This window comes from Pipistrellus hanaki (genome assembly GCF_964339955.1).
Source record: "Pipistrellus hanaki genome assembly, chromosome: 4".
NCBI lineage: Eukaryota > Metazoa > Chordata > Mammalia > Chiroptera > Vespertilionidae > Pipistrellus > Pipistrellus hanaki.
The window spans coordinates 66,723,036-66,741,153 of record NC_140506.1 but is presented as its reverse complement, the minus strand read 5'-3'; the positions used below and the strand labels follow the sequence as shown (position 1 = coordinate 66,741,153).

At 45.4% G+C, this 18,118-nt stretch overlaps 1 protein-coding gene across 5 annotated transcripts in view; it reads left to right on the top strand.

Annotated features, from left to right (window-relative positions):
• ZNF608 (zinc finger protein 608) overlaps window positions 1-18,118 on the top strand; it is a gene marked incomplete at its 3' end in the record, with an annotated part of 109,676 nt that overhangs the window by 31,351 nt on the left and 60,207 nt on the right. For all 5 annotated transcript variants that reach the window (XM_084881393.1, XM_084881391.1, XM_084881390.1 and 2 more), the window contains one exon: window positions 16,751-17,006. In XM_084881393.1, coding sequence (XP_084737519.1) covers window positions 16,751-17,006 — 256 coding nt within the window. The remainder of the gene's footprint in view (window positions 1-16,750; window positions 17,007-18,118) is intronic.

The following is an 18,118-nucleotide window of genomic DNA, read 5'->3' as shown; positions in this document are numbered from 1 at the left end:
ATGTTGATTTGAGGTAACTTATTAATGTGCAGGTTAGTGCTTTTAGCTAATTAAATTTTCGTGGATGGTGGAAATATAGGAAATAACGTAAGGTTTTACAAAATTTCTGATTTTCAGGGTAGAGAAAAAGCCAATGTATAGTAATTTAAAAGGATTTCAATCGTGACTTCATTTGTTTCATTCTGGCATTAAAAAAGGGAAATGAAGGCGGCTTGCCTGTCTTTCTTCACCAAATAGCAGTTTTGCAGACCTTTACAAGTTCCCATATGTTAGGGAGAAACATTTTCCAAGAAGTTGGCAGCACTGCACTTTGTAGCTGATGCCAGCTTCTTCCTTGGGCCAACTCGACAGAGAGGAGAGGGGGAAATGCCTTATTTTAGTGGCTGAATTACTCTGACAAGCTTTCACATCGCCCCTCCTCTTATTAATATTCTTTTTGATGTGCGCTTGTAAAACAGAGGATTGGCTGTTAATCTCCATCATCTCAAGGGCTTTTGGCAGTGGCCCATAATTGATGTGTTCACATGGCTGTTGTCTGACTACTAATGATTAGACAGCAGTGTTATCTACCAGCTACATCAGTGTTGCTTATAAATCACACTTGATAAAGTGCAGTTTCATTTCTTCAAAGAGTCCGTGCATGTCTACATACTTTGATAGAACTGCCAGAGGCATTTCATGATTCTATGACAGCTTAGATTAGGCTTATTTTTCATTTCTGTTTGACAAAATATTAGACTTTCTAACGCTTGTGGGAGAGAATGTTTTTGTTCCTCTAACAAGGCACTTGGAGCATGATGGGCAGAGAGAGATTGCCTGCTCGCCATGGGCAGGTGTACAGGTTGGGGTGGCAGGTCGGAGTTTGGCCTTTGTTAATCAAAGGCCGAGGTGAATGGAGTGGGGCCAGACCGCTCTGAAAAAGGAGAGAGGAGGCCACTGGGGAGGCAGTTCTCAGAGTATGGGCCTGCACTCTGACTGTGACATGGCTGGGACCGGCCGCCTGGAGCAGTGAAATTGCACTGCCAGTCACAGTGTGTGACTCACTCTGTGGAAGGGCAAGGAAAAGCAAGAAGGTTTTACAAGAGGAGGCGGTAATAGCCCCAGAAATCGTATTTGTTGTCCTCCTTCAGAGCCCATATAGGGACACTTCGCTGGCTGCAGACACATCCACCTGCCAGAGCTCCGGGCGCTGCAGAGATGAAACCAGGTTGCACATTGCATATACATGGTGGCTCTGATTGGGAACTGCTGAGTCTTGGGCCTTTATTCTATTCTAAACTCCTGTGTCCTTGAGCTAACTTTATTCATCTATAAAACAACAATCCTCCCCCCCCCCAAAAAAAAAGAGAGAGAGAGAGAGAGAAATAATTTATAAAGTAATTCCACTGCTCTCCTTGTATACCTTTGCGTATCCTTGGGCCGTATTATTCCAGAGTCACTCAGTCCTCTTGCTAGCATTTAGTTAATTAATCTTCACTTATTCTTTTCTAGGTCAAATATTAGATGTCAAAGAAGTGGTTATATCATATGATTTGACTTTAAGAAATATAATTTTTAATTGGGTATAAAAAAATCACAGTGCTTTTAAGAATCGTTCATATCATTTTGAGGTGTTAGAAGTTAAATATTTTCTCAAAATATTCAACTTTTATGTAGAATAAAATTATGTGGCAAAGATTGGGAGTCGGGGTTTTGTTAATAAATCGTTATAGTTATATGAGTTACTAGATTTCTAGGATGTAAAAATGCAGGAGAATGCTCTTACCAACAAAACTACCTGAAGCAAATTTCCGCCGCTCCACCACGCCCAAGCAAAACAGAAGTTACAGCACATCTCCGAGTGCTTCCCAGTTCTTTTGTTTTGCTTCCTTTTTTTTTTATTAAAGACTTAAAATTGTTAGATAAAACAAATGCTCGATAGATGTGCCTTTTATATAATCTTGGGCATTTTACGTACATGGAGCCATTTTTCCCAGGTTAGCTTCGTCCTTGTACCCTCACTCTGGACGCCAGGTTTATTGCTTCGCTGCCTGATAGTGGCTTTGACATGAGCACCTTTTCCTCCAGTGTATTTTAGGGCTATAATTGAAATAAGCACTATAATCAAGTAATAAATATTTAATGATACATATTAGCATTGAAAGCCAAAGGTACTTAACGGAGCTGCTTATCTTAAAATGATTTGTGGTTAAAGGAAATTCCTCCTCCCCCTTTTTATTAAACAAAACAATTTAAATGTAAGTTAGTTTGGTTATGGTTATGAGATCTTAATGTGCCATAGAGAAATATTCATGATTAACTTAGAGAAGATAGTCTTTCAGTGATGTAAATGGATTCTTCATTTAGTTTTGATACACAAAGCAACTAGAGTTTCTAATGTAGCTGAAAATAGGGGGGGGGGGGAAGCGTATTAAAAGATTGAGTATTATTTTGATTATATAAAATATATACATATGTAAAGGCTGAATGGTACTATTAAAAATAAAAATTGGAATGGTGTTAAAGATTTTTTTGCCATCTTTAAATAATGTTTTCTTTAAAAAGTAATATATGTATGTGAATTTATGAAGTGTATTACTATCATGGCAAAAATAAGTATGCATTCTTCCATTTAAAAAATATAACAGTTCTACTTGACTGATGACTTAAATCATGATTCAAATGAACTTAATTTAAATTTAGGTAGTCTAATGCTAACACTATTTGCAGGTGTTTACCAAGTAACTGGAAATTACTGTAATATTAAGGGAGGCATAGTAGAAATACACATTTAATGTAAACATGGAAACTCTATCACCCACAGGGTGCTTTTAGTTTAATGTTGGTATATAGAATATGCCCTCCATCACTTTTTTTTTTTTTTGCTACATCATATAAAATTTCTTAATTACTGGCTGAGAAATCTTGTCCACTTTAAAAGTTGTGGCCACCCATTTATTTTGGAACTGATCTCTTACTGTTCTATGTGAGAATAATACTTAGGCAAGTATTATTTGATAAGTGTGAGACTGGGTGAATTGGCCGTAGTATTAGTCTCAATAATTTGTGAGAGCCATCTAAAATCTATTCTGAAACACAAAATCACTGTCCCTTGTAGGACTGCAGCTCTCTAAGCATATTCTGAAACATGGCAGTACAATGAAATTTTCTGGAAATAGGGATGCTAAGATAGTGTGGCCCTCCCCCTGTCTCCCACTAAGCCCTCCTCATCATATTCATTTTCCATATACTTTTGTGCAATCTTTTGAGATCATTTTCATAGAATTTATTTTAATTCCTCAGGCTAGCATTCTCCATGCCATTTTACAGATAGACGCTGACACTGGAAGCTCTTGATCTCATTCTTAGGCAAGGATTCCTCCTAAGACAACAGCTTCTAGAAGAGGAAAGAATGATTGCATCTGTCAAATAAAATCTTGCTATATGCTTGATTCTGAAAAACTATAAATGTTCAGTTATAGATCCAGATACCTTGAAGTTTTCCGTTTCATTTGGTTTTCAGAGACCACAGTAGCATGTGTTGGTTTAGCCATGTGAGAAGTTAAACAAGGCCTGTAAGCATGTGCCGTTCAGGTTGGTGGGCACAGTGCATGCTGGAGATGACAGGGGAGGCTAACCTTGGTTGAGCACCTGTTTTGTGGTTGGGATAATAAAGGCTTTAAATGGATTGTCTTGTTTGATGTAGCTATTACATTAAATACAAATTGGTAATCCCACTTTAGGTAAGGAAACAGACTTAGAAAAGTAAAAATTTAAGATTATGTAGCTAGTAAGCTAATGGTCTGAGAATCAAACACAGAGACTGCATTCTTAGTTTTTACATTTTTTATACTCTGTTCCCCAGTTCAAAAGTATTGCTGGGACACTTGGCCTGAGACCCTGCCCTGCTGTCATTATTCTCTGGGAAGTAGCTTCTGGGCCTGATGATCTTAGCTGTCCCATTCATGACCTGACCTGTGGGTGCAAGAACTCCAGGTGTCTGGAATTGCTCGATTCATTCACAGTCTCCAACAAAATGGGTTTGAGAACATTAATTATTTCATCCAGAGCACTCAGTTATAAGGGAATGAAAGTACCCTGGTTTTCATAATTAAAATGTTATAAAAAAAACAAAACACCTTGCAACTATACAGGATGCTTTAGGTTTGTTTAGTCTTATAGGAGTAGAGAGGTCAAATTTGTTGAAAATTTTTTGTATTTATTTACTTATTTTGCTTGTATGTAAGCTCTGTGAGGGCAGGGATCTTGTCTGTCTTGATTATCATTATATTAGTGCCAAGCAGCACAAAGGCTGGCATTATAAAGAGATGCTTGATAGCCGGCACCGGTTTGGCTCAGTGGATAGAGCGTCGGCCTGCGGACTGAAAGGTCCCAGGTTCGATTCCGGTCAAGGGCATGTACCTTGGTTGCGGGCATATCCCCAGTAGGGGGTGTGCAAGAGGCAGCTGGTCATATCCACAGTAGGGGGTGTGCAAGAGGCAGCTGGTCGATGATTCTCTCTCATCTACGTTTCTAACTCTCTATCCCTCTCTCTTCCTCTGTGAAAAATCAATAAAATATATTTTTTAAAAAAAGAGATGCTCGATAAACATTTATTGAATGTTTTAAATTAAAATTGAAATATACCTCCTTGGGTCTCTTTTCTGGGTTATCACTCCTGGGTTTTATTGGGAAAGCTGAAAAGTATCAGAAATAGATGTGTATGCTTACTTCTCCTCATTCCCCATTTCTTCCTGCTCTCTTCTGACACTCCTCCCCCATTCCTTTTCCCTTCTCCCCCCTCTCCACCAACGTATACTGGAGTCCCGGTGGAGACCTAAGTGAGCTATTCAAAGTAGAGTCGTGGGGGTGGTAGTGGTGGTGGGAGAGGGTAAATGGTGATGGAAGGAGACAGTGTGGTGAACACACAGTACAGTGCACAGATGCTGTGCTGTGGAGTTTTGTACCTGAAAGCTGTATAATTTTGTAGACCAGTGTCACCCCAATAAACTCAATAAAAAGGGAATAAAAGAAAGTAGAGTTGATGCTTGAACAAGATGGGGTTAGGAGTGCCAACAGAGGCCTCTAACTTTTGACTGCCCTAAAACTTTACTATCAGGCTCTTGTTGACCAGAAGTCTTGCTGATAACATGAACAGTCAATTAACATGCATTTTCTATGTTATATGTATTATATTCCATATTCTTATAGAAGCTAGAGAAGAGGAAAAGTTGAGTAAATCCTAAGAGAAAACTACATTTACAGCACTTATTGACAAAACCTAAAGGGAACCTGTGCAGTTTAAACCCAGTGGCCCGAGGCCAACTGCCACTAATTAGACCAAAGGTCACCGGCTCCTTCTGCAAAGAACCCGTAGTAAATATTTTGAACTTTCTGGGCTCGGATGCAATAGGATATTATGTAAGTACCTGCATAATGAGGGAGAGAAAACAATTCCTACAGATTTTTTTTTAAGTGGATGAAAATGCAAACCTACTGATAGTATTGAGTCCACTTTGTTGCTAATACAGATCCTTCTATGAGAAGAATGGAATTCTCTGTATTGGGGGGGTGGGGGTGGTAATACCATTTCATGTAATATGGGTTCATAGTGATTGCTATCATTAAATCGATTGTAAAAATTCATTTGGAAACAAATTCTTAGCTTGTGGGCTGTACAAGAAATTGGCGGCGGGCCGGTTCTGGCCTTGGTTGGGGGACCCGTGGACAGGACTGTGGACTGGGAAAACTGCCGCAATGTAAAGGCTCCTTGCTCTGAGACTGGGAAGGGGAGGAGCTCACATGCGGAGGAAATGGGATGGAGACCGGGAGCAGGGGCATCTGGTGGAGAACAGGAAGAGAGAAGGGAGCAGAGGGGTTTTCTCTGTGCCCAGGGCCGCGTGTCCAGCGGGGTGCCGCGGGCATCGCTCCGGGAAGCACAGCCTGGATGCCGGGGCTTTGTGGCCTCGTGTCCTTCTCGTGGCCTGGGACACGGAAAGGTGGAGGAGCTGGCATGTGGGGAGGGTCTGGGCTCCCAGAGAGCAAGTCCGCTCGTGGGGAAGGGCGGCGGCCCTGCTGCCGAACCACTGGGAGCGGAAGGTTCCAGGGACCCGCGTGGGGGCCGCCAGCGGCTGTGCGGGCGAAGCGAGGGTTCCACGGAGATCAGGGGTGCCTCGAGGGTGGAGCTCTCCGGGCCTGTCCTCTCTGACTCCCAGCCCCCGGCACCCGTGCCTGGGCTTCAGGAACCCGCCCGCCTGGTGGGCCATGACCTCCGCAGCCACCTCTCCTCCTGCCCGGCAGCGTGGGGTGCAGGGTTCTGCCTTCTCATCACGCCCTTGACCTGTCCCTTGCGCTAGCTACCACCCCCACCCCCCATCCCCGCTGGCCGCACCCCTTTCTCGCTAGTAGCGCACCCTCTGGGGTTCCACGTGGTCCTCCCCTCCCACCTGCCCTCACCAACGGAAACAGAACCTGGCACCAGAACCTGGCAACGTCTTTGGGTTTCCCTTACCCTCCCCCCGCTGAGAGTGCTCTGTCCCCACCCTCCCCCCCCCAGCCTCCCCTCCCCCCAGCCTTTCCCCACCCTCCCCTCCCCCCAGCCTCCCCTCTCCCACCCTCCCCTCCTCCCAGCCTCCCCTCCCCCTACGCCCCTTCTCCGCTGCCCTCTCTTCCAGGGCTGCGATGACCTCCAGCTGCCGCTCAGCCCCTCTCTCTCCTCCCCGCAGCCTCCTGGGCGCTTCCACCACAGGAGCCACCCCATCTTCCCTGCCCCTGGCTTCCCGCCTCAGTGCTGGCTTCTAACTTCACGACCCCTTCCCCCCCCACCCCCACCCCCATTTTCTTAGCCTGGCCTGGGCTCATGAGAACCCAGACACCACCCCCAAATGCCTCATTCTCCAACTCAGCTCCCGCTCTGGATCCTCCTCCTCTCCCTCCCCCTTCCCCCCCTCATGTCCCAATGGCTCAGCTCTGCACCTGCCTCCCTCCCTCCCCGGGTCCCTCCTGCACTTGCTGGTCCCCCCTCCCCCAATGCCCCCCCTCCCACATTGCCCCCCTCCCCCAGTATCCCCCCCTGCTCCCACAATGCCCCCCTCCCCCAGTATTTCCCCCCCCCCCCGCTCCCACAATGCCCCGGGCCCAACTGCCGGCTCCGCCTGACACGCTGCTCGGTGGCCCACGGGTTCCTCTGCGCTCCGGCCCCTCCGCAGCTCCCGGCCATGCTTGGCACCTCCTGGCACCTGGCGAAAGCCTGTTGGATGATGAGGCGCCTGCCCATGGTGAGGCGGCTCTCGGCAGCGGCCCTGGCCCAGGGGCGGCCGCGGGACCCATGCACTATCCCCATCACACAGACAGGTCCCTGCACCATGTTGGCTTGTTGGTTGGCTTGCAAGGCCTCATCCATGCGCCTTCTCCTGGGTGCACCAGCGTCTGGTTACTTGTATTCTAGAGCGGAATGGCTTAGCACCTTTTAATTAAAAATTAGTTTAAAAAAACCAAAACAGTATGAAAGGGAGTACATGTTCGTGTCCAAACTCAGGCAGCACAGAAAGCTGTGAAATGAAAAGTTTCTCCCCCCCCCCCCCCCCCCATGCTTTTATGGATAAAATGTCTGGGAACAGCTATTTTGTGGGGGAGGGACGGTTCACGAGAAGAAGCTTTTAAAAGATACAGAACTTGGTAGAGGTCATGACAGTCCCTCCTAGGATACCCTCCAAAGTCAGATGGGAGCACCACCCTTGCACTCACGGAGCCGTGAGAACGAGACACTCCAGTGACTAGTGTCTCCAAGGTGCCCTTGGACGTAGGCATGCAGATGGCTGGGGAGCGGGACTCTGTGATTCTGTCTCCCTCTGTACCCTTTGATCTCTGTGATAAGCTATGAAACTCTTGCCGGGGTTGTTTGATTTGCTATGAAATTAAAATTTCAAAGCTTTCTTTAATTTATTGAGACTGATCAGTATTTAGAATCTGCACTTAGGAGGCCTGGAGGGAAGAGAGACAAGGCATCATTCATGCCGTGACGCAGACATGCGTTTATGTGGGCAGAGAGGAGAGTGAACGGTGGCACCAAGAACTTGTGTGGGCAGGCGGTCAAAACTGCCCCCTCTGTGGCTGGCCCCGCCTTAGTTCCCACCCAGTGTGACCCAGGCACTTCCTTGTTATTTGTAGGGCCAGCATGCATAATGTTGATCATTCAAATGTCTAAAATACCCCTTTTAGGTGGTTGCAAATGAGATTTCATGGTGTAAGGTAAAGAAGTGCTATGAATAGAAAGAAATAGGAATAAGGTGACTCCTTTCTCCCCAAAACAAAACAAAACAAAACAAAACAAAACAGGCTTTTATTTCCTCCCCCAGTTCCAATCTCCCTTCTTATAACCATGCTTGTGTCCAGAAGAGTGAGGGTGAGGGGCCTCCAATCTTTCCCTAATTTCAGGAGAAATTTATAGTCCTGCAAACAACGGCAGTGTATTGATGTCCAGGATCTAAGATACTCAGTGTTCAGAGGTTTTGAAGTTGATTTGTTAGTATCAGTGCAAAATCCATAGTCAGAAATCCAGAGTAAAGTTTCACTCCTAAGGTTTGGGGACCAGATCTAAGGGATAAATATGGGATTTGTGTGACACTTTCCAGGAATTCCCCCTTGTGCAAAAGGAAAGGGATGTGTGAAAGGGATAAATTCCAGGAGACAGCTGTTTAGTACCTTTAGGACAGTCTGCTTCATTTGAGGATGATTTTTGTTTTTTAAGTGGTTTTGAAAGTAGGCAGAAGGAGAGGAAATCAGGCAAGCCTTAGGAACACGATATGAAAGCACGGGCCATTTGCTGCTACTATTTAAAGCACACCCGGCTCCCTGAGCCCTGCGAGATGTCAGTGGCACTTTGGAAACAGATGAAGAGTCTGTGGCTCAGCAACAGGACAGGATTTTTCAACGCACATGAGTGCGGCTAAGTGTGTGATAAGCGATGTGGTCTGGTGGAAACGCCCTCCACCTCCAGGGAGCGCCTCCTGGGGAGGCATTTGGTTTGGCTTCCAAACAACCAGATACATTGAAGACACCGAGTCGAGTAGTTTCATCAATCTCTGTCTTTGTACGTAGTACCTTCTCCTTTGCTTTGCAAAACTGTCACAGTCAGAGGACGTTAAAAGCAGTCACTGCAGCTTAAGGTATATTTTACACAGGTGGCTGTGTACGGGCCCTGTATGTGGGGCCACCTCTGGAGGGACACACCAGCGGTCAGTGACCTCCCCTGGGCCACCTCTCCTCCTGTGATTTTTGGAGGGTTGGAGTCCTGGCTGGAAATGGAAGCATTCGCCTTGGCCCCCCTGGGCCGAGCTCGCCCAGGTCAGAGGCTAAGCCTTTAAAAGCACCCGAGCAGCCAAACGTGTGGCTTTTTATTCAGGGCAAGCCCTAGTCTTCACACCTGGGAACGAGAAAAGGAAAATAGTGGTATAATTCCCAGTCCTGCACGTGGCTGTAGCTTTTGGAGTGGGATGATTTAAAACGATGACAAGACAAAGCTGAGCTTCGGTTTCAGCGAGGTTTGTAAGTGCGGCTTCTGAAGGGATTGCAGTGTTTGAGTGGACGATTGAGGGTCACGGTTTTGAACTCCGCACAATAAAAGGTGACACAGGTGCGTGTGGCTTCCAACATACAGAAAAGGTTAAAAAATATAGGAGGAAGGTTTCTTTCCAACGTGTGTTCTGTTTTACGTTTCGGAGCTCTCGCTTTTGGTGTACTTCAATGTGGGTTCAAATTCTGGCTCGGCCACTGACCCTAAATGACCTTTTAAAGTTACCTTTCCCGTTTCTTATCTGTGTAGTACTTTCCTGACAATCTTGTGAAGATTGAATGAAAGAATGCACAGTAGAACCGAACCTCTCCGGTGTTACATGGGTTGCACAGTAGCTGCTGATAATGTTACTATTTTTTATAAGAAAGCCCCATGCACTTGGAACTCGGCGGGGTTTGGCCTTGAATTTCTGCTCCTTAGATAACTGGCCCGTCCTCTGAGATCTTCGGTTTCTGCCTCTGTCAAATGGGGGTGTTAGGAGGGTTAAAAGGATGTAGAAAATGTGTGGTGCCTGGAACACAGTGGGCCCTGAGTGAGGATTGACCTGCATTGTTTTCAAAGCGAGCTGCAAAGCACACATGGCTTTGACTGTGGTTCTAAAGGGGGAAGTCTGCTCCATTTAGGAAAGACAGAATTAGGGACGACCGAATCTGGTTGTTCCAGGTCCATCTTCCAAGGATGGAGGAAAGGTCAGTGCTTCAGGGAACAGCCTTTTCAGCTGCCCTTGCTTTGCTAATGAGGCGGTGACGTCATGCAGGAAGGCTGGTTAACATGCAAGTGCGAGGAGACTTGCTGCAGTGGTCACCTTTAGAGAGCCGGGACTTCCCCTCCACAAGGTGCAGTCTCTGCCTAATGCTTTTTAAATTAAAGAGGAGACTGTGGGCAATCTCATAAAACAGCCAAGTACCAGGGCATAGAGAAAACGTGAGCATTAAGTAATTGTGCCTCAGCACGCTCATAGAATGTAAAAGTATTGGCCGAGCAAAATAAAATGCCATTCTCACTCTGGTTGTTGGAGATCTCAGAACCCCAGGATGGAGGGGATAATAGCGAGACGTGCAGCTTTGTGGTCACAGATGGAAGAGACCTGGGGCAAGGCCCGGTAGGGTTCAGATCTGCCCCAACGTGCCTGCGGGTGTGAATTTCTCATTAAGGTTTCCCCTTCTCCTGGCCTGGCCTGGTGGCACTCGCTGTCCCCGAGCCACCTGACTGGCTCTTTGTTGGGTCTGAGCAGAGCAGGTGTGCCCACCGGAGCACCCCAGCCTGGCCCTGGCGACTCTTCCTCCTTGGCTGTCAGTGTCTGGGTCCCGGAAACCATCCCAGGCTTACCCAGCCGCTGCTCCAGGGATGCAGAGCCGCCACCGCCAGCTCCCAGGCTCATCAGCACTCAGGGAGCCCTTGAAATGAGGTGAACAGAGAAAATATTGCCAGAATCTCGCTGCAGATTTCCCCCGGCCCTCTGATTACACACACTAAGTGCCGCTATCTGTGTAAATAACCTTTTCTTCCCCACCTCTCGCTCCCTCCCTGCCCCCCCACTCCCAGGCTCCGGGCTCTCCGGAGTGATAAATAGCCAGGCTACTGCTCAGCGTGCACCAACACCTGGGAATAATCATGCAAAAATAACAGTGAGAGACTGCCGCGCGTCTGTTCTTGACATTAACTTTCCTCAGTTTGACAGGCTGCCACCACCAGCTGTTAGACTTATGGGTCTTTTTTTCTTTTCTTTTTTTTTTCTTTCCACTGGAGATGGCTGCTTTCCTGCTTCCCTCTTTGGGGCTGTAATAGGCTACATCAGTGTCCCATCAAGATGACAGAAAAGGGCGTTGACAAAGGAACCATTGCTAAAACCATCCAGTGCTCTGTCCTCATCTTTTATTCCAGTTGTTCCTGTTATTTGACTACTAATTCCCCACTGATTTCTTCCTGGAACATGTGATGATTGCTACTTTAAGGTACCCTCCCCAGAAAGGTGTCTAGAATGGCCTCTCTTGAATTGTCTTTGGATGTAGCAAAGCCTAGCATTTGGCCTTGTAGGAGCAAAACACCTATTGATTACCTTTTAGTTCAGGTCTCAAGTATGTTTGTAATAATAATAGTAACCCTGACGACGGCAGTGCCTTTTATTTTATTACAGCTGCTCTGTACTGGGCCCTGAGCTAATGTTGTCTGGGTGACTTCACGTGGTAGTCACGTTAGCCAGGGGTTATTTCCATTTTACAAATGAGGCCACTGAGTTCCGCAGAGATGAAGGGACTCGCCTGAGTTTATGTCCCCAGAGGTGGAGCTAGGTTCCAGTTCAGAGATGGACCCTGCACCCCCTACTTGTTGCTGTTTGCCCTCGGACGGCCCCTTGGGTGCCTGTCTGCAGTTACAGCTGTATTTGTATGATCTGATTTGATTAGTGCCACTCTTGTTTTGTTAGCAGGCTGCACAGTGCCTGGCACAGGGCAGGTGTGTTGAAGTTATTTATTGGGTGGACATGTGACTGAGTGTAGGTGAATAAAAGGAGACTTTGTGAGGAGCCGTGTATGAAAAAGGGGTGCAGTGGGAGATGAGAGGGTGGGGCTTTTGTAGAAATGTAGGGCTCACCTGACCAGATGCCAGTTTATGAAAGGAGTGTTCCCCAAGCTGAGCTTTTCAGGGTTAAGCCCTTTTACTTACACATTTCACATGCTTTAACTGCACTTACCTATGCATTTGGAGGCGGTTAGAGATTTATATTAAACATAATAGGATATAGAAAGGAGCTTTGTGAGTTTGCGTGAAGAGTTAGGGAACTGCATTATTAGACAGGGTCATCCCCTCCCCCACAAACCACTGTTTCTGAGCTGAGTGCTATGCTGAGCCTTCACTTTACATGAATTATCTTATTGAGTCTTCACTGTGGCTGTATGTGACTAATGTTCTTACTCCCACTTCTTAGACCCAGAGTAGCCAGGTAGCTTGCTCAGGGTCTCACACAGCAAGAAATGACAGGGTCAGGATTTGAATCCAGTACATCCTGAGGCCCACTGCTACCATGTCCAAGCGTAAGCTGCCTCTTCACTTGAGGGAGTCCTTGTGAGAACTGTTGCTACCCTCTGTCTTAACTTCGTTAGCTGAAGAAATGATGGGTCAGTGTATAAGTGACCTGAGACATCAGGGTGCAGTGGAGTTGATCTTCTGTGGAAGGCAAAAATAACCATTCAAAACTCTCTAAAACCCTGCTTTCCATATGGTGCGTGTGGTTTTGTGTTAGCCACCGTGAGATACACAAGAGAACTGAAACCTTTTGGAGGAACATCTCCCACTGGGGGCGTTCACAGGCAGGAGTTGGCCACACTCTGCATTATTTCCCACCCACACCTGTTTTTGTTTTTTTTGTCTTCTGAGCGCCTGCTGTGAAGTTTCTCCTTGTAGGAGGCTGCGCTTTCAAGCTCACCTGGGCTGCCTCTGGGGATCACGTATTGCCCGGTACAGATAGGGGCCACCTTTTTCTCCGGAATCAGAAAGTTGGGCTACATGACCTTCTACCTAAAAGGTTGGCCTACCATGACATTCTTGGATTGTCTCAGGGGGAAAGCAGGGAGACAAACTCAGCTGCTGTGCCTGGCCGGGTCAGAGGGCTGAAGGGAGGCTAGGCCCTGTCAATTGATGTCACGAGGTACATGGGCCCAGCAAAGCATATTATTCAATGACGGTGTTAGGACAGTGTTCGGCAAACTGCTGCTCGTGAGCCACATGTGGCTCTTTGGCCCCTTGAGTTTTTTAGCAAAGGCCAGCTTAGAAGTACCCTACTTAAGTTAATAACAATGTACCTATCTGTATAGTTTAAAAAATTTGGCTCTCAAAAGAAATTTCAATCGTTGTACTGTTGATATTTGGCTCTGTTGACTAATGAGCCTGCTGACCACTGTGTTAGGAGATAATGGAAATTCAGGTATTTTCCTAATTTTTTGTATTGGCAAAAATAAAAATAAAAAAATAATTGGAAGGTTTTTAAAAGTAGCAAACCTACCAAATGAAACATCTCTGGGATGGCTGTAATTCCCTACCCCCTCTCCCACGGTGACCTCCGGGGAAGCAGGACCCCCAGCAGACCATGTGGGTGGTCTTTGTTCTTTACGCCAACTCCTGAAACCCCAATGGAGAAAAGTTCTCCTTTCCCCTCTCACTGGTCAGTGATCCTGAGATCACCTATGAGAATGGCAATTTTGAGCTACTGTGAGGAAGCCAGTGCAGTGGGAAAACTAAGAGAGAAATTCACTTGTGTAACAAAGAGTCGAATCTTTAAAACTCTGTTACCTATTATGTTTTCCTATCAAGTTAAAGGGTTTTAGGCTGTTAGCACATTGGGGGACTGTTTAGGGTTAGGTTAGCTTCATATTTATAGTCAAACTCTCTGAACCTTAGCTTTCTCGTTGTGAAACATGAGGGGACAGGGCTCCAATGTCCCTTCTGTGAACGTCATGAACTAAACCTTTTCATTGTTTTTGGATTGTGTTGATGGAAATAAACACAGTTAACTTGCTAGAAGGCCCAGGATACCTCGGTATCTTCCCACAAACCATCTAGATCACATGTGTCAAACACAAGGCCCGCGGGCCAAATCTAGCCCGCCAGGCCTTGCAATGTGGCCCTCACCGCGCTGTCATCACTGCACTCCACTGTCAGTTTATGACATTGTCAGTTTATGACTGTTCAGTAAACCATTCGGCCTGAGATTTAGGCTGTATTTTAGATTTTGGCCCCTTCTCTGATTGAGTTCGACACCCCTAATCTAGATGCTTTAGAAATTTGCTCTCTGGAATTGTATACAAATCCCAAATAGTGATGGGTAATCGCATTTGAGTGTGCATCCAAATGTAGTCAGAAGCTGAGTTATATGGATGTAAGGACTTATTCTAGAAATTGCTATGATAGGATTTGTCATCAATATTAGAAGGCCAAGGAACACATTTTCCAGTTGAGGAAAATGGACTCCATTGAGGTTAACTGATTCTCCAAAATCACGAGCTTAGTGAGTGTCAGAGTTGGGGCCCAAATCCTAGTGCTAACACAGCCTGCCTCTGTAGCCTCAGAGTGCACAGTGTCCCGTTGTGTCTGATCAGAGACTTGATGCTCTCCAAGACTCCTGACCTCTCTGTTTTATTTCATTTTCTTGTTTATCCAATTGAAGCTACATTTGTTTCTCTTGAAATTAATGAGCCTGTCAATCAAGTGATACAAAGAATACTTTGAGAATATTGTTCCACTTAGTCTTTTCAGTTTATATGTATAGCATTAAATTACAGCCAATTTACAACTAACTATAGAAATTTACATTTTGTTGGAAACATTGGGGGGGGAAAGTGCAGTAACTAGTTTATAAGTTTCCTTGCTCGCTTTTTTTTTTTTTTTTTATTCTAGAAAGCTCTTCCAATCACACAATCTTTCAGTCATAATAAAGACTACAAGGAAGCATTGATTCCCCTCACCTTTAAATTTCCTTCCCCAGAACCTTTCTTCATTTGTCAGCTGGGTTTTAAAATAGGAACTATCAGTGTGAACTTTGATCCACATTAAGCTGCATTTACACGAAAGCATAAATCACCAGATCTGGGGCTCAGGGCCGTTAAATGCTTTTCTTTCTTGGGCTCTGTGATCAAGAATGAAGAACAATAAAAGGCATGGGGCAAAAGAAGTTTTATGGCAGCTTTGAGAGCAGGAAATTAAGTTTCTTTAACATGCAGTTGGATGAAGGGCTGCTCTATTGCATCTTGGATCACTCAGGCAAGTGAACGTCATTTTATCATGTTAGTGAAATGCAAACTGTAGAAATAGCTCACACAGTTATATGAACAAGGAGGCCACACAGATGACTGCTTCAGCTGTTGAACTGGGGAGCACACTTCCTCATGTGACTTATCTTGAAATGCACTCTTGTTGTGTTTTTTTTAAAACAACAAAGACTATATAATAGTATGTCTGTAGCCAAGTGTCGATTACAAAGGCTAACTTGGAATATATGTACAACAGACAAACCTGGCATTTTACCAGAACAGTCATCCATGTGTCTTGTTAGACATACAGTTTTCTAGCTCAGCTGATAAAACATGCAAGGTGTTGTTCCTGATATGTAGAGGGTGTCTGTGTGCAACGTGAGGACATAGGGGACCTGAAGTCCTGGTGCAGACATGCTTTTTGCATGTGGCTCTTTCACATTTGATAACCTATCAGCAAGGCCAAAGCTATTGTGTAGCAATCATAATAGTGGCTAAAATGTGGCCAATGAATGGATGAGATGGTTGGTGACCTACCTATTTAATATGTGCATAGCCTTTGGTTTCATTTTGGCCAGATGCCTACACTTTCTGAGGTGAAGAGCTCCTTTACTGTTCTCAGGATAGGGGTGCGCAATAGTGCTGGTATCACAAGGTCTGTGCTGGCTGTGTTTCATTTTTTGGATTAAAGAGACAGGACTGCAGAGTCTCCATTGAATTCATCAGGGATCTGTCTTTAAAAGTTCAACCACTAAAGGACTTGTGCTTTGAAGAAACTGAAATTCTGTTGCTGTTGGCCACATCCATTTATTTCTCCGCTTATGTGAATTCTTCTGAACTTTGCAGTAGAACACTTAATTAGGAGTTGATGCTTAATAAATACGTGCTAATAATATCCAGTTTATGTGTTTCAGTGTGTATATAATCAAGTTTATGTATTTTATGGATTTGACAGAGTACGTTAATGTATTTTAGTGGTGACTTTAATTCATTATGATTTATAAAGTACTTTGAAAACAATTTTAGTCCATTTCCTCTGCTTAGATGACCAATGAGGCATATATGGTGGTTATTGGAGTTTCTCCTTTGGAAAATACTGTCATTTTGAAAATAAGATTTTATTACAAGTGGTAAATAGTCCTAATTTTGCAAAGCATATTTTATTCACGTCTACTGAGGCTCAAGTTTGCCTGCTGGTGAATTCAGAAGGACGTGAAAGCCTGGCTAATCTTCAGGAAACTGGAGCTCTGATAGTTGCTTTCTTTGGCACGGAAAAAGAAAATGCTCACTTTTATTCTGCTTTATGTTTTGGCACCATTAAAACGCTCAGAGCGTATTTCAATTGCAAACGGAATTTGGAAGGGTGATGTATTCTAGAAGGGATGTAAACAGATTGCATTGAAAAGAACTCACAGCAAGCAGCACCACTGCAGTAAGCCTGTCTGTCTTTCAGGTTGACCCCCTGTTTACAGTGCCAGCGCCTCCACCGCCGATTTCCAGCAGTCTCACGCCTCAGATTCTGCCCTCCTACTTTTCCCCGGCTGCATCCAACATTGCAGCCCCGGCCGAACAGCTTTTGGTGCGGACTCGTTCCGTGGGGGTCAATACCTGTGACGTTGGAGTAGTGACGGAGCCCGAGTGTCTCGGGCCCTGTGAACCTGGGACCAGTGTGAATTTGGAAGGGATCGTGTGGCACGAAACTGAAGAAGGTAAATGCAATTATTTTTCTATATTTCCTTGTGCCCGCTTCCCTGTGATGTGTTTTTGTCCAACTGGAAGGGGAATTTGCTTTGTGGTATTCAGAGAGGAAAGAAAAGTGGTTTTTATGCTCTTTGGATTTTTGTTGAAATAACTGTTTGTCTTTTTGTTCATGACTGCTTTTGCTTTCAGAATGACTCAGGTGTCCCTGCAAGTGGTTTTTCACTGTCAGTGCTAACAGGAAGGCCTGTGAGAAGCAGGGCGAGGGTGACCCTTTCCCCTAAGAGGTATCATGGAAATGAGAAAGTGACGTAGCTCCCGGCTTCCTTTTCTTCTCCGTGTGCCAACTGCTCTGTTCGTCTGATGTGGTGTCTTCTTTGTTGTTGAGGCTTATGTTTACCTTCTGAACTGAGCCAGGGTTCTTGCATTTAGCGGAGGCCCTCACGGATTGTGGCTCTAGCTGGTGGGTGCTCAGGGCTGGTGAAGCCAAGGTCACAGGCTTAGGCCCCAGGGGAGCTAAGATGGAGACCACAGCACCTTCTCTACCCCTTAAGTCAGCAGGCTGTCTGGTAAATGCAGTCCATGAGTCACAGTGAGGTGCAAGAGAAATGGATCAAGATTAACCTATCACTGCTCCTGGAAACACAGATCAGACTCGCGCCATTCTGATAGTGGATCCAGACCCTGGTTGCCATGTCTGCAGCACACGAGCATCCAGTACAGCAGGTTTCAGATGGCCTGTGTCATTAGTAGAGGCCAACAGATCATGGAAAACTAGAGAGAGCTGAACTGCTCCTTTGGGACACGGCAGAATAGGAAAGGTAAGGAAGAAACATGCCAGACTGTACCAGGAGAACAGAGGAAAAGGAAGACATTGGGCAAACTTTTTCCCTTTAAACTAGACTGGTCAACGATAAGGGAGGTGACTGTTGTCATTATCATGATCTTTGGGAGAAGGGAAAGGACAATGATGAGGGTAATAAGAAGGGTCTGAGACTCAAAAATCGTCATTTAGGTTCTTCTACAACAGAGTGAAAAATTGAGGGCTGAAAACTTAAAGGGAAGAAAATAAAATATATGCAAAAAAGGCCGAGTGGATGGGAAAAGGGACTATCTTGGGAGC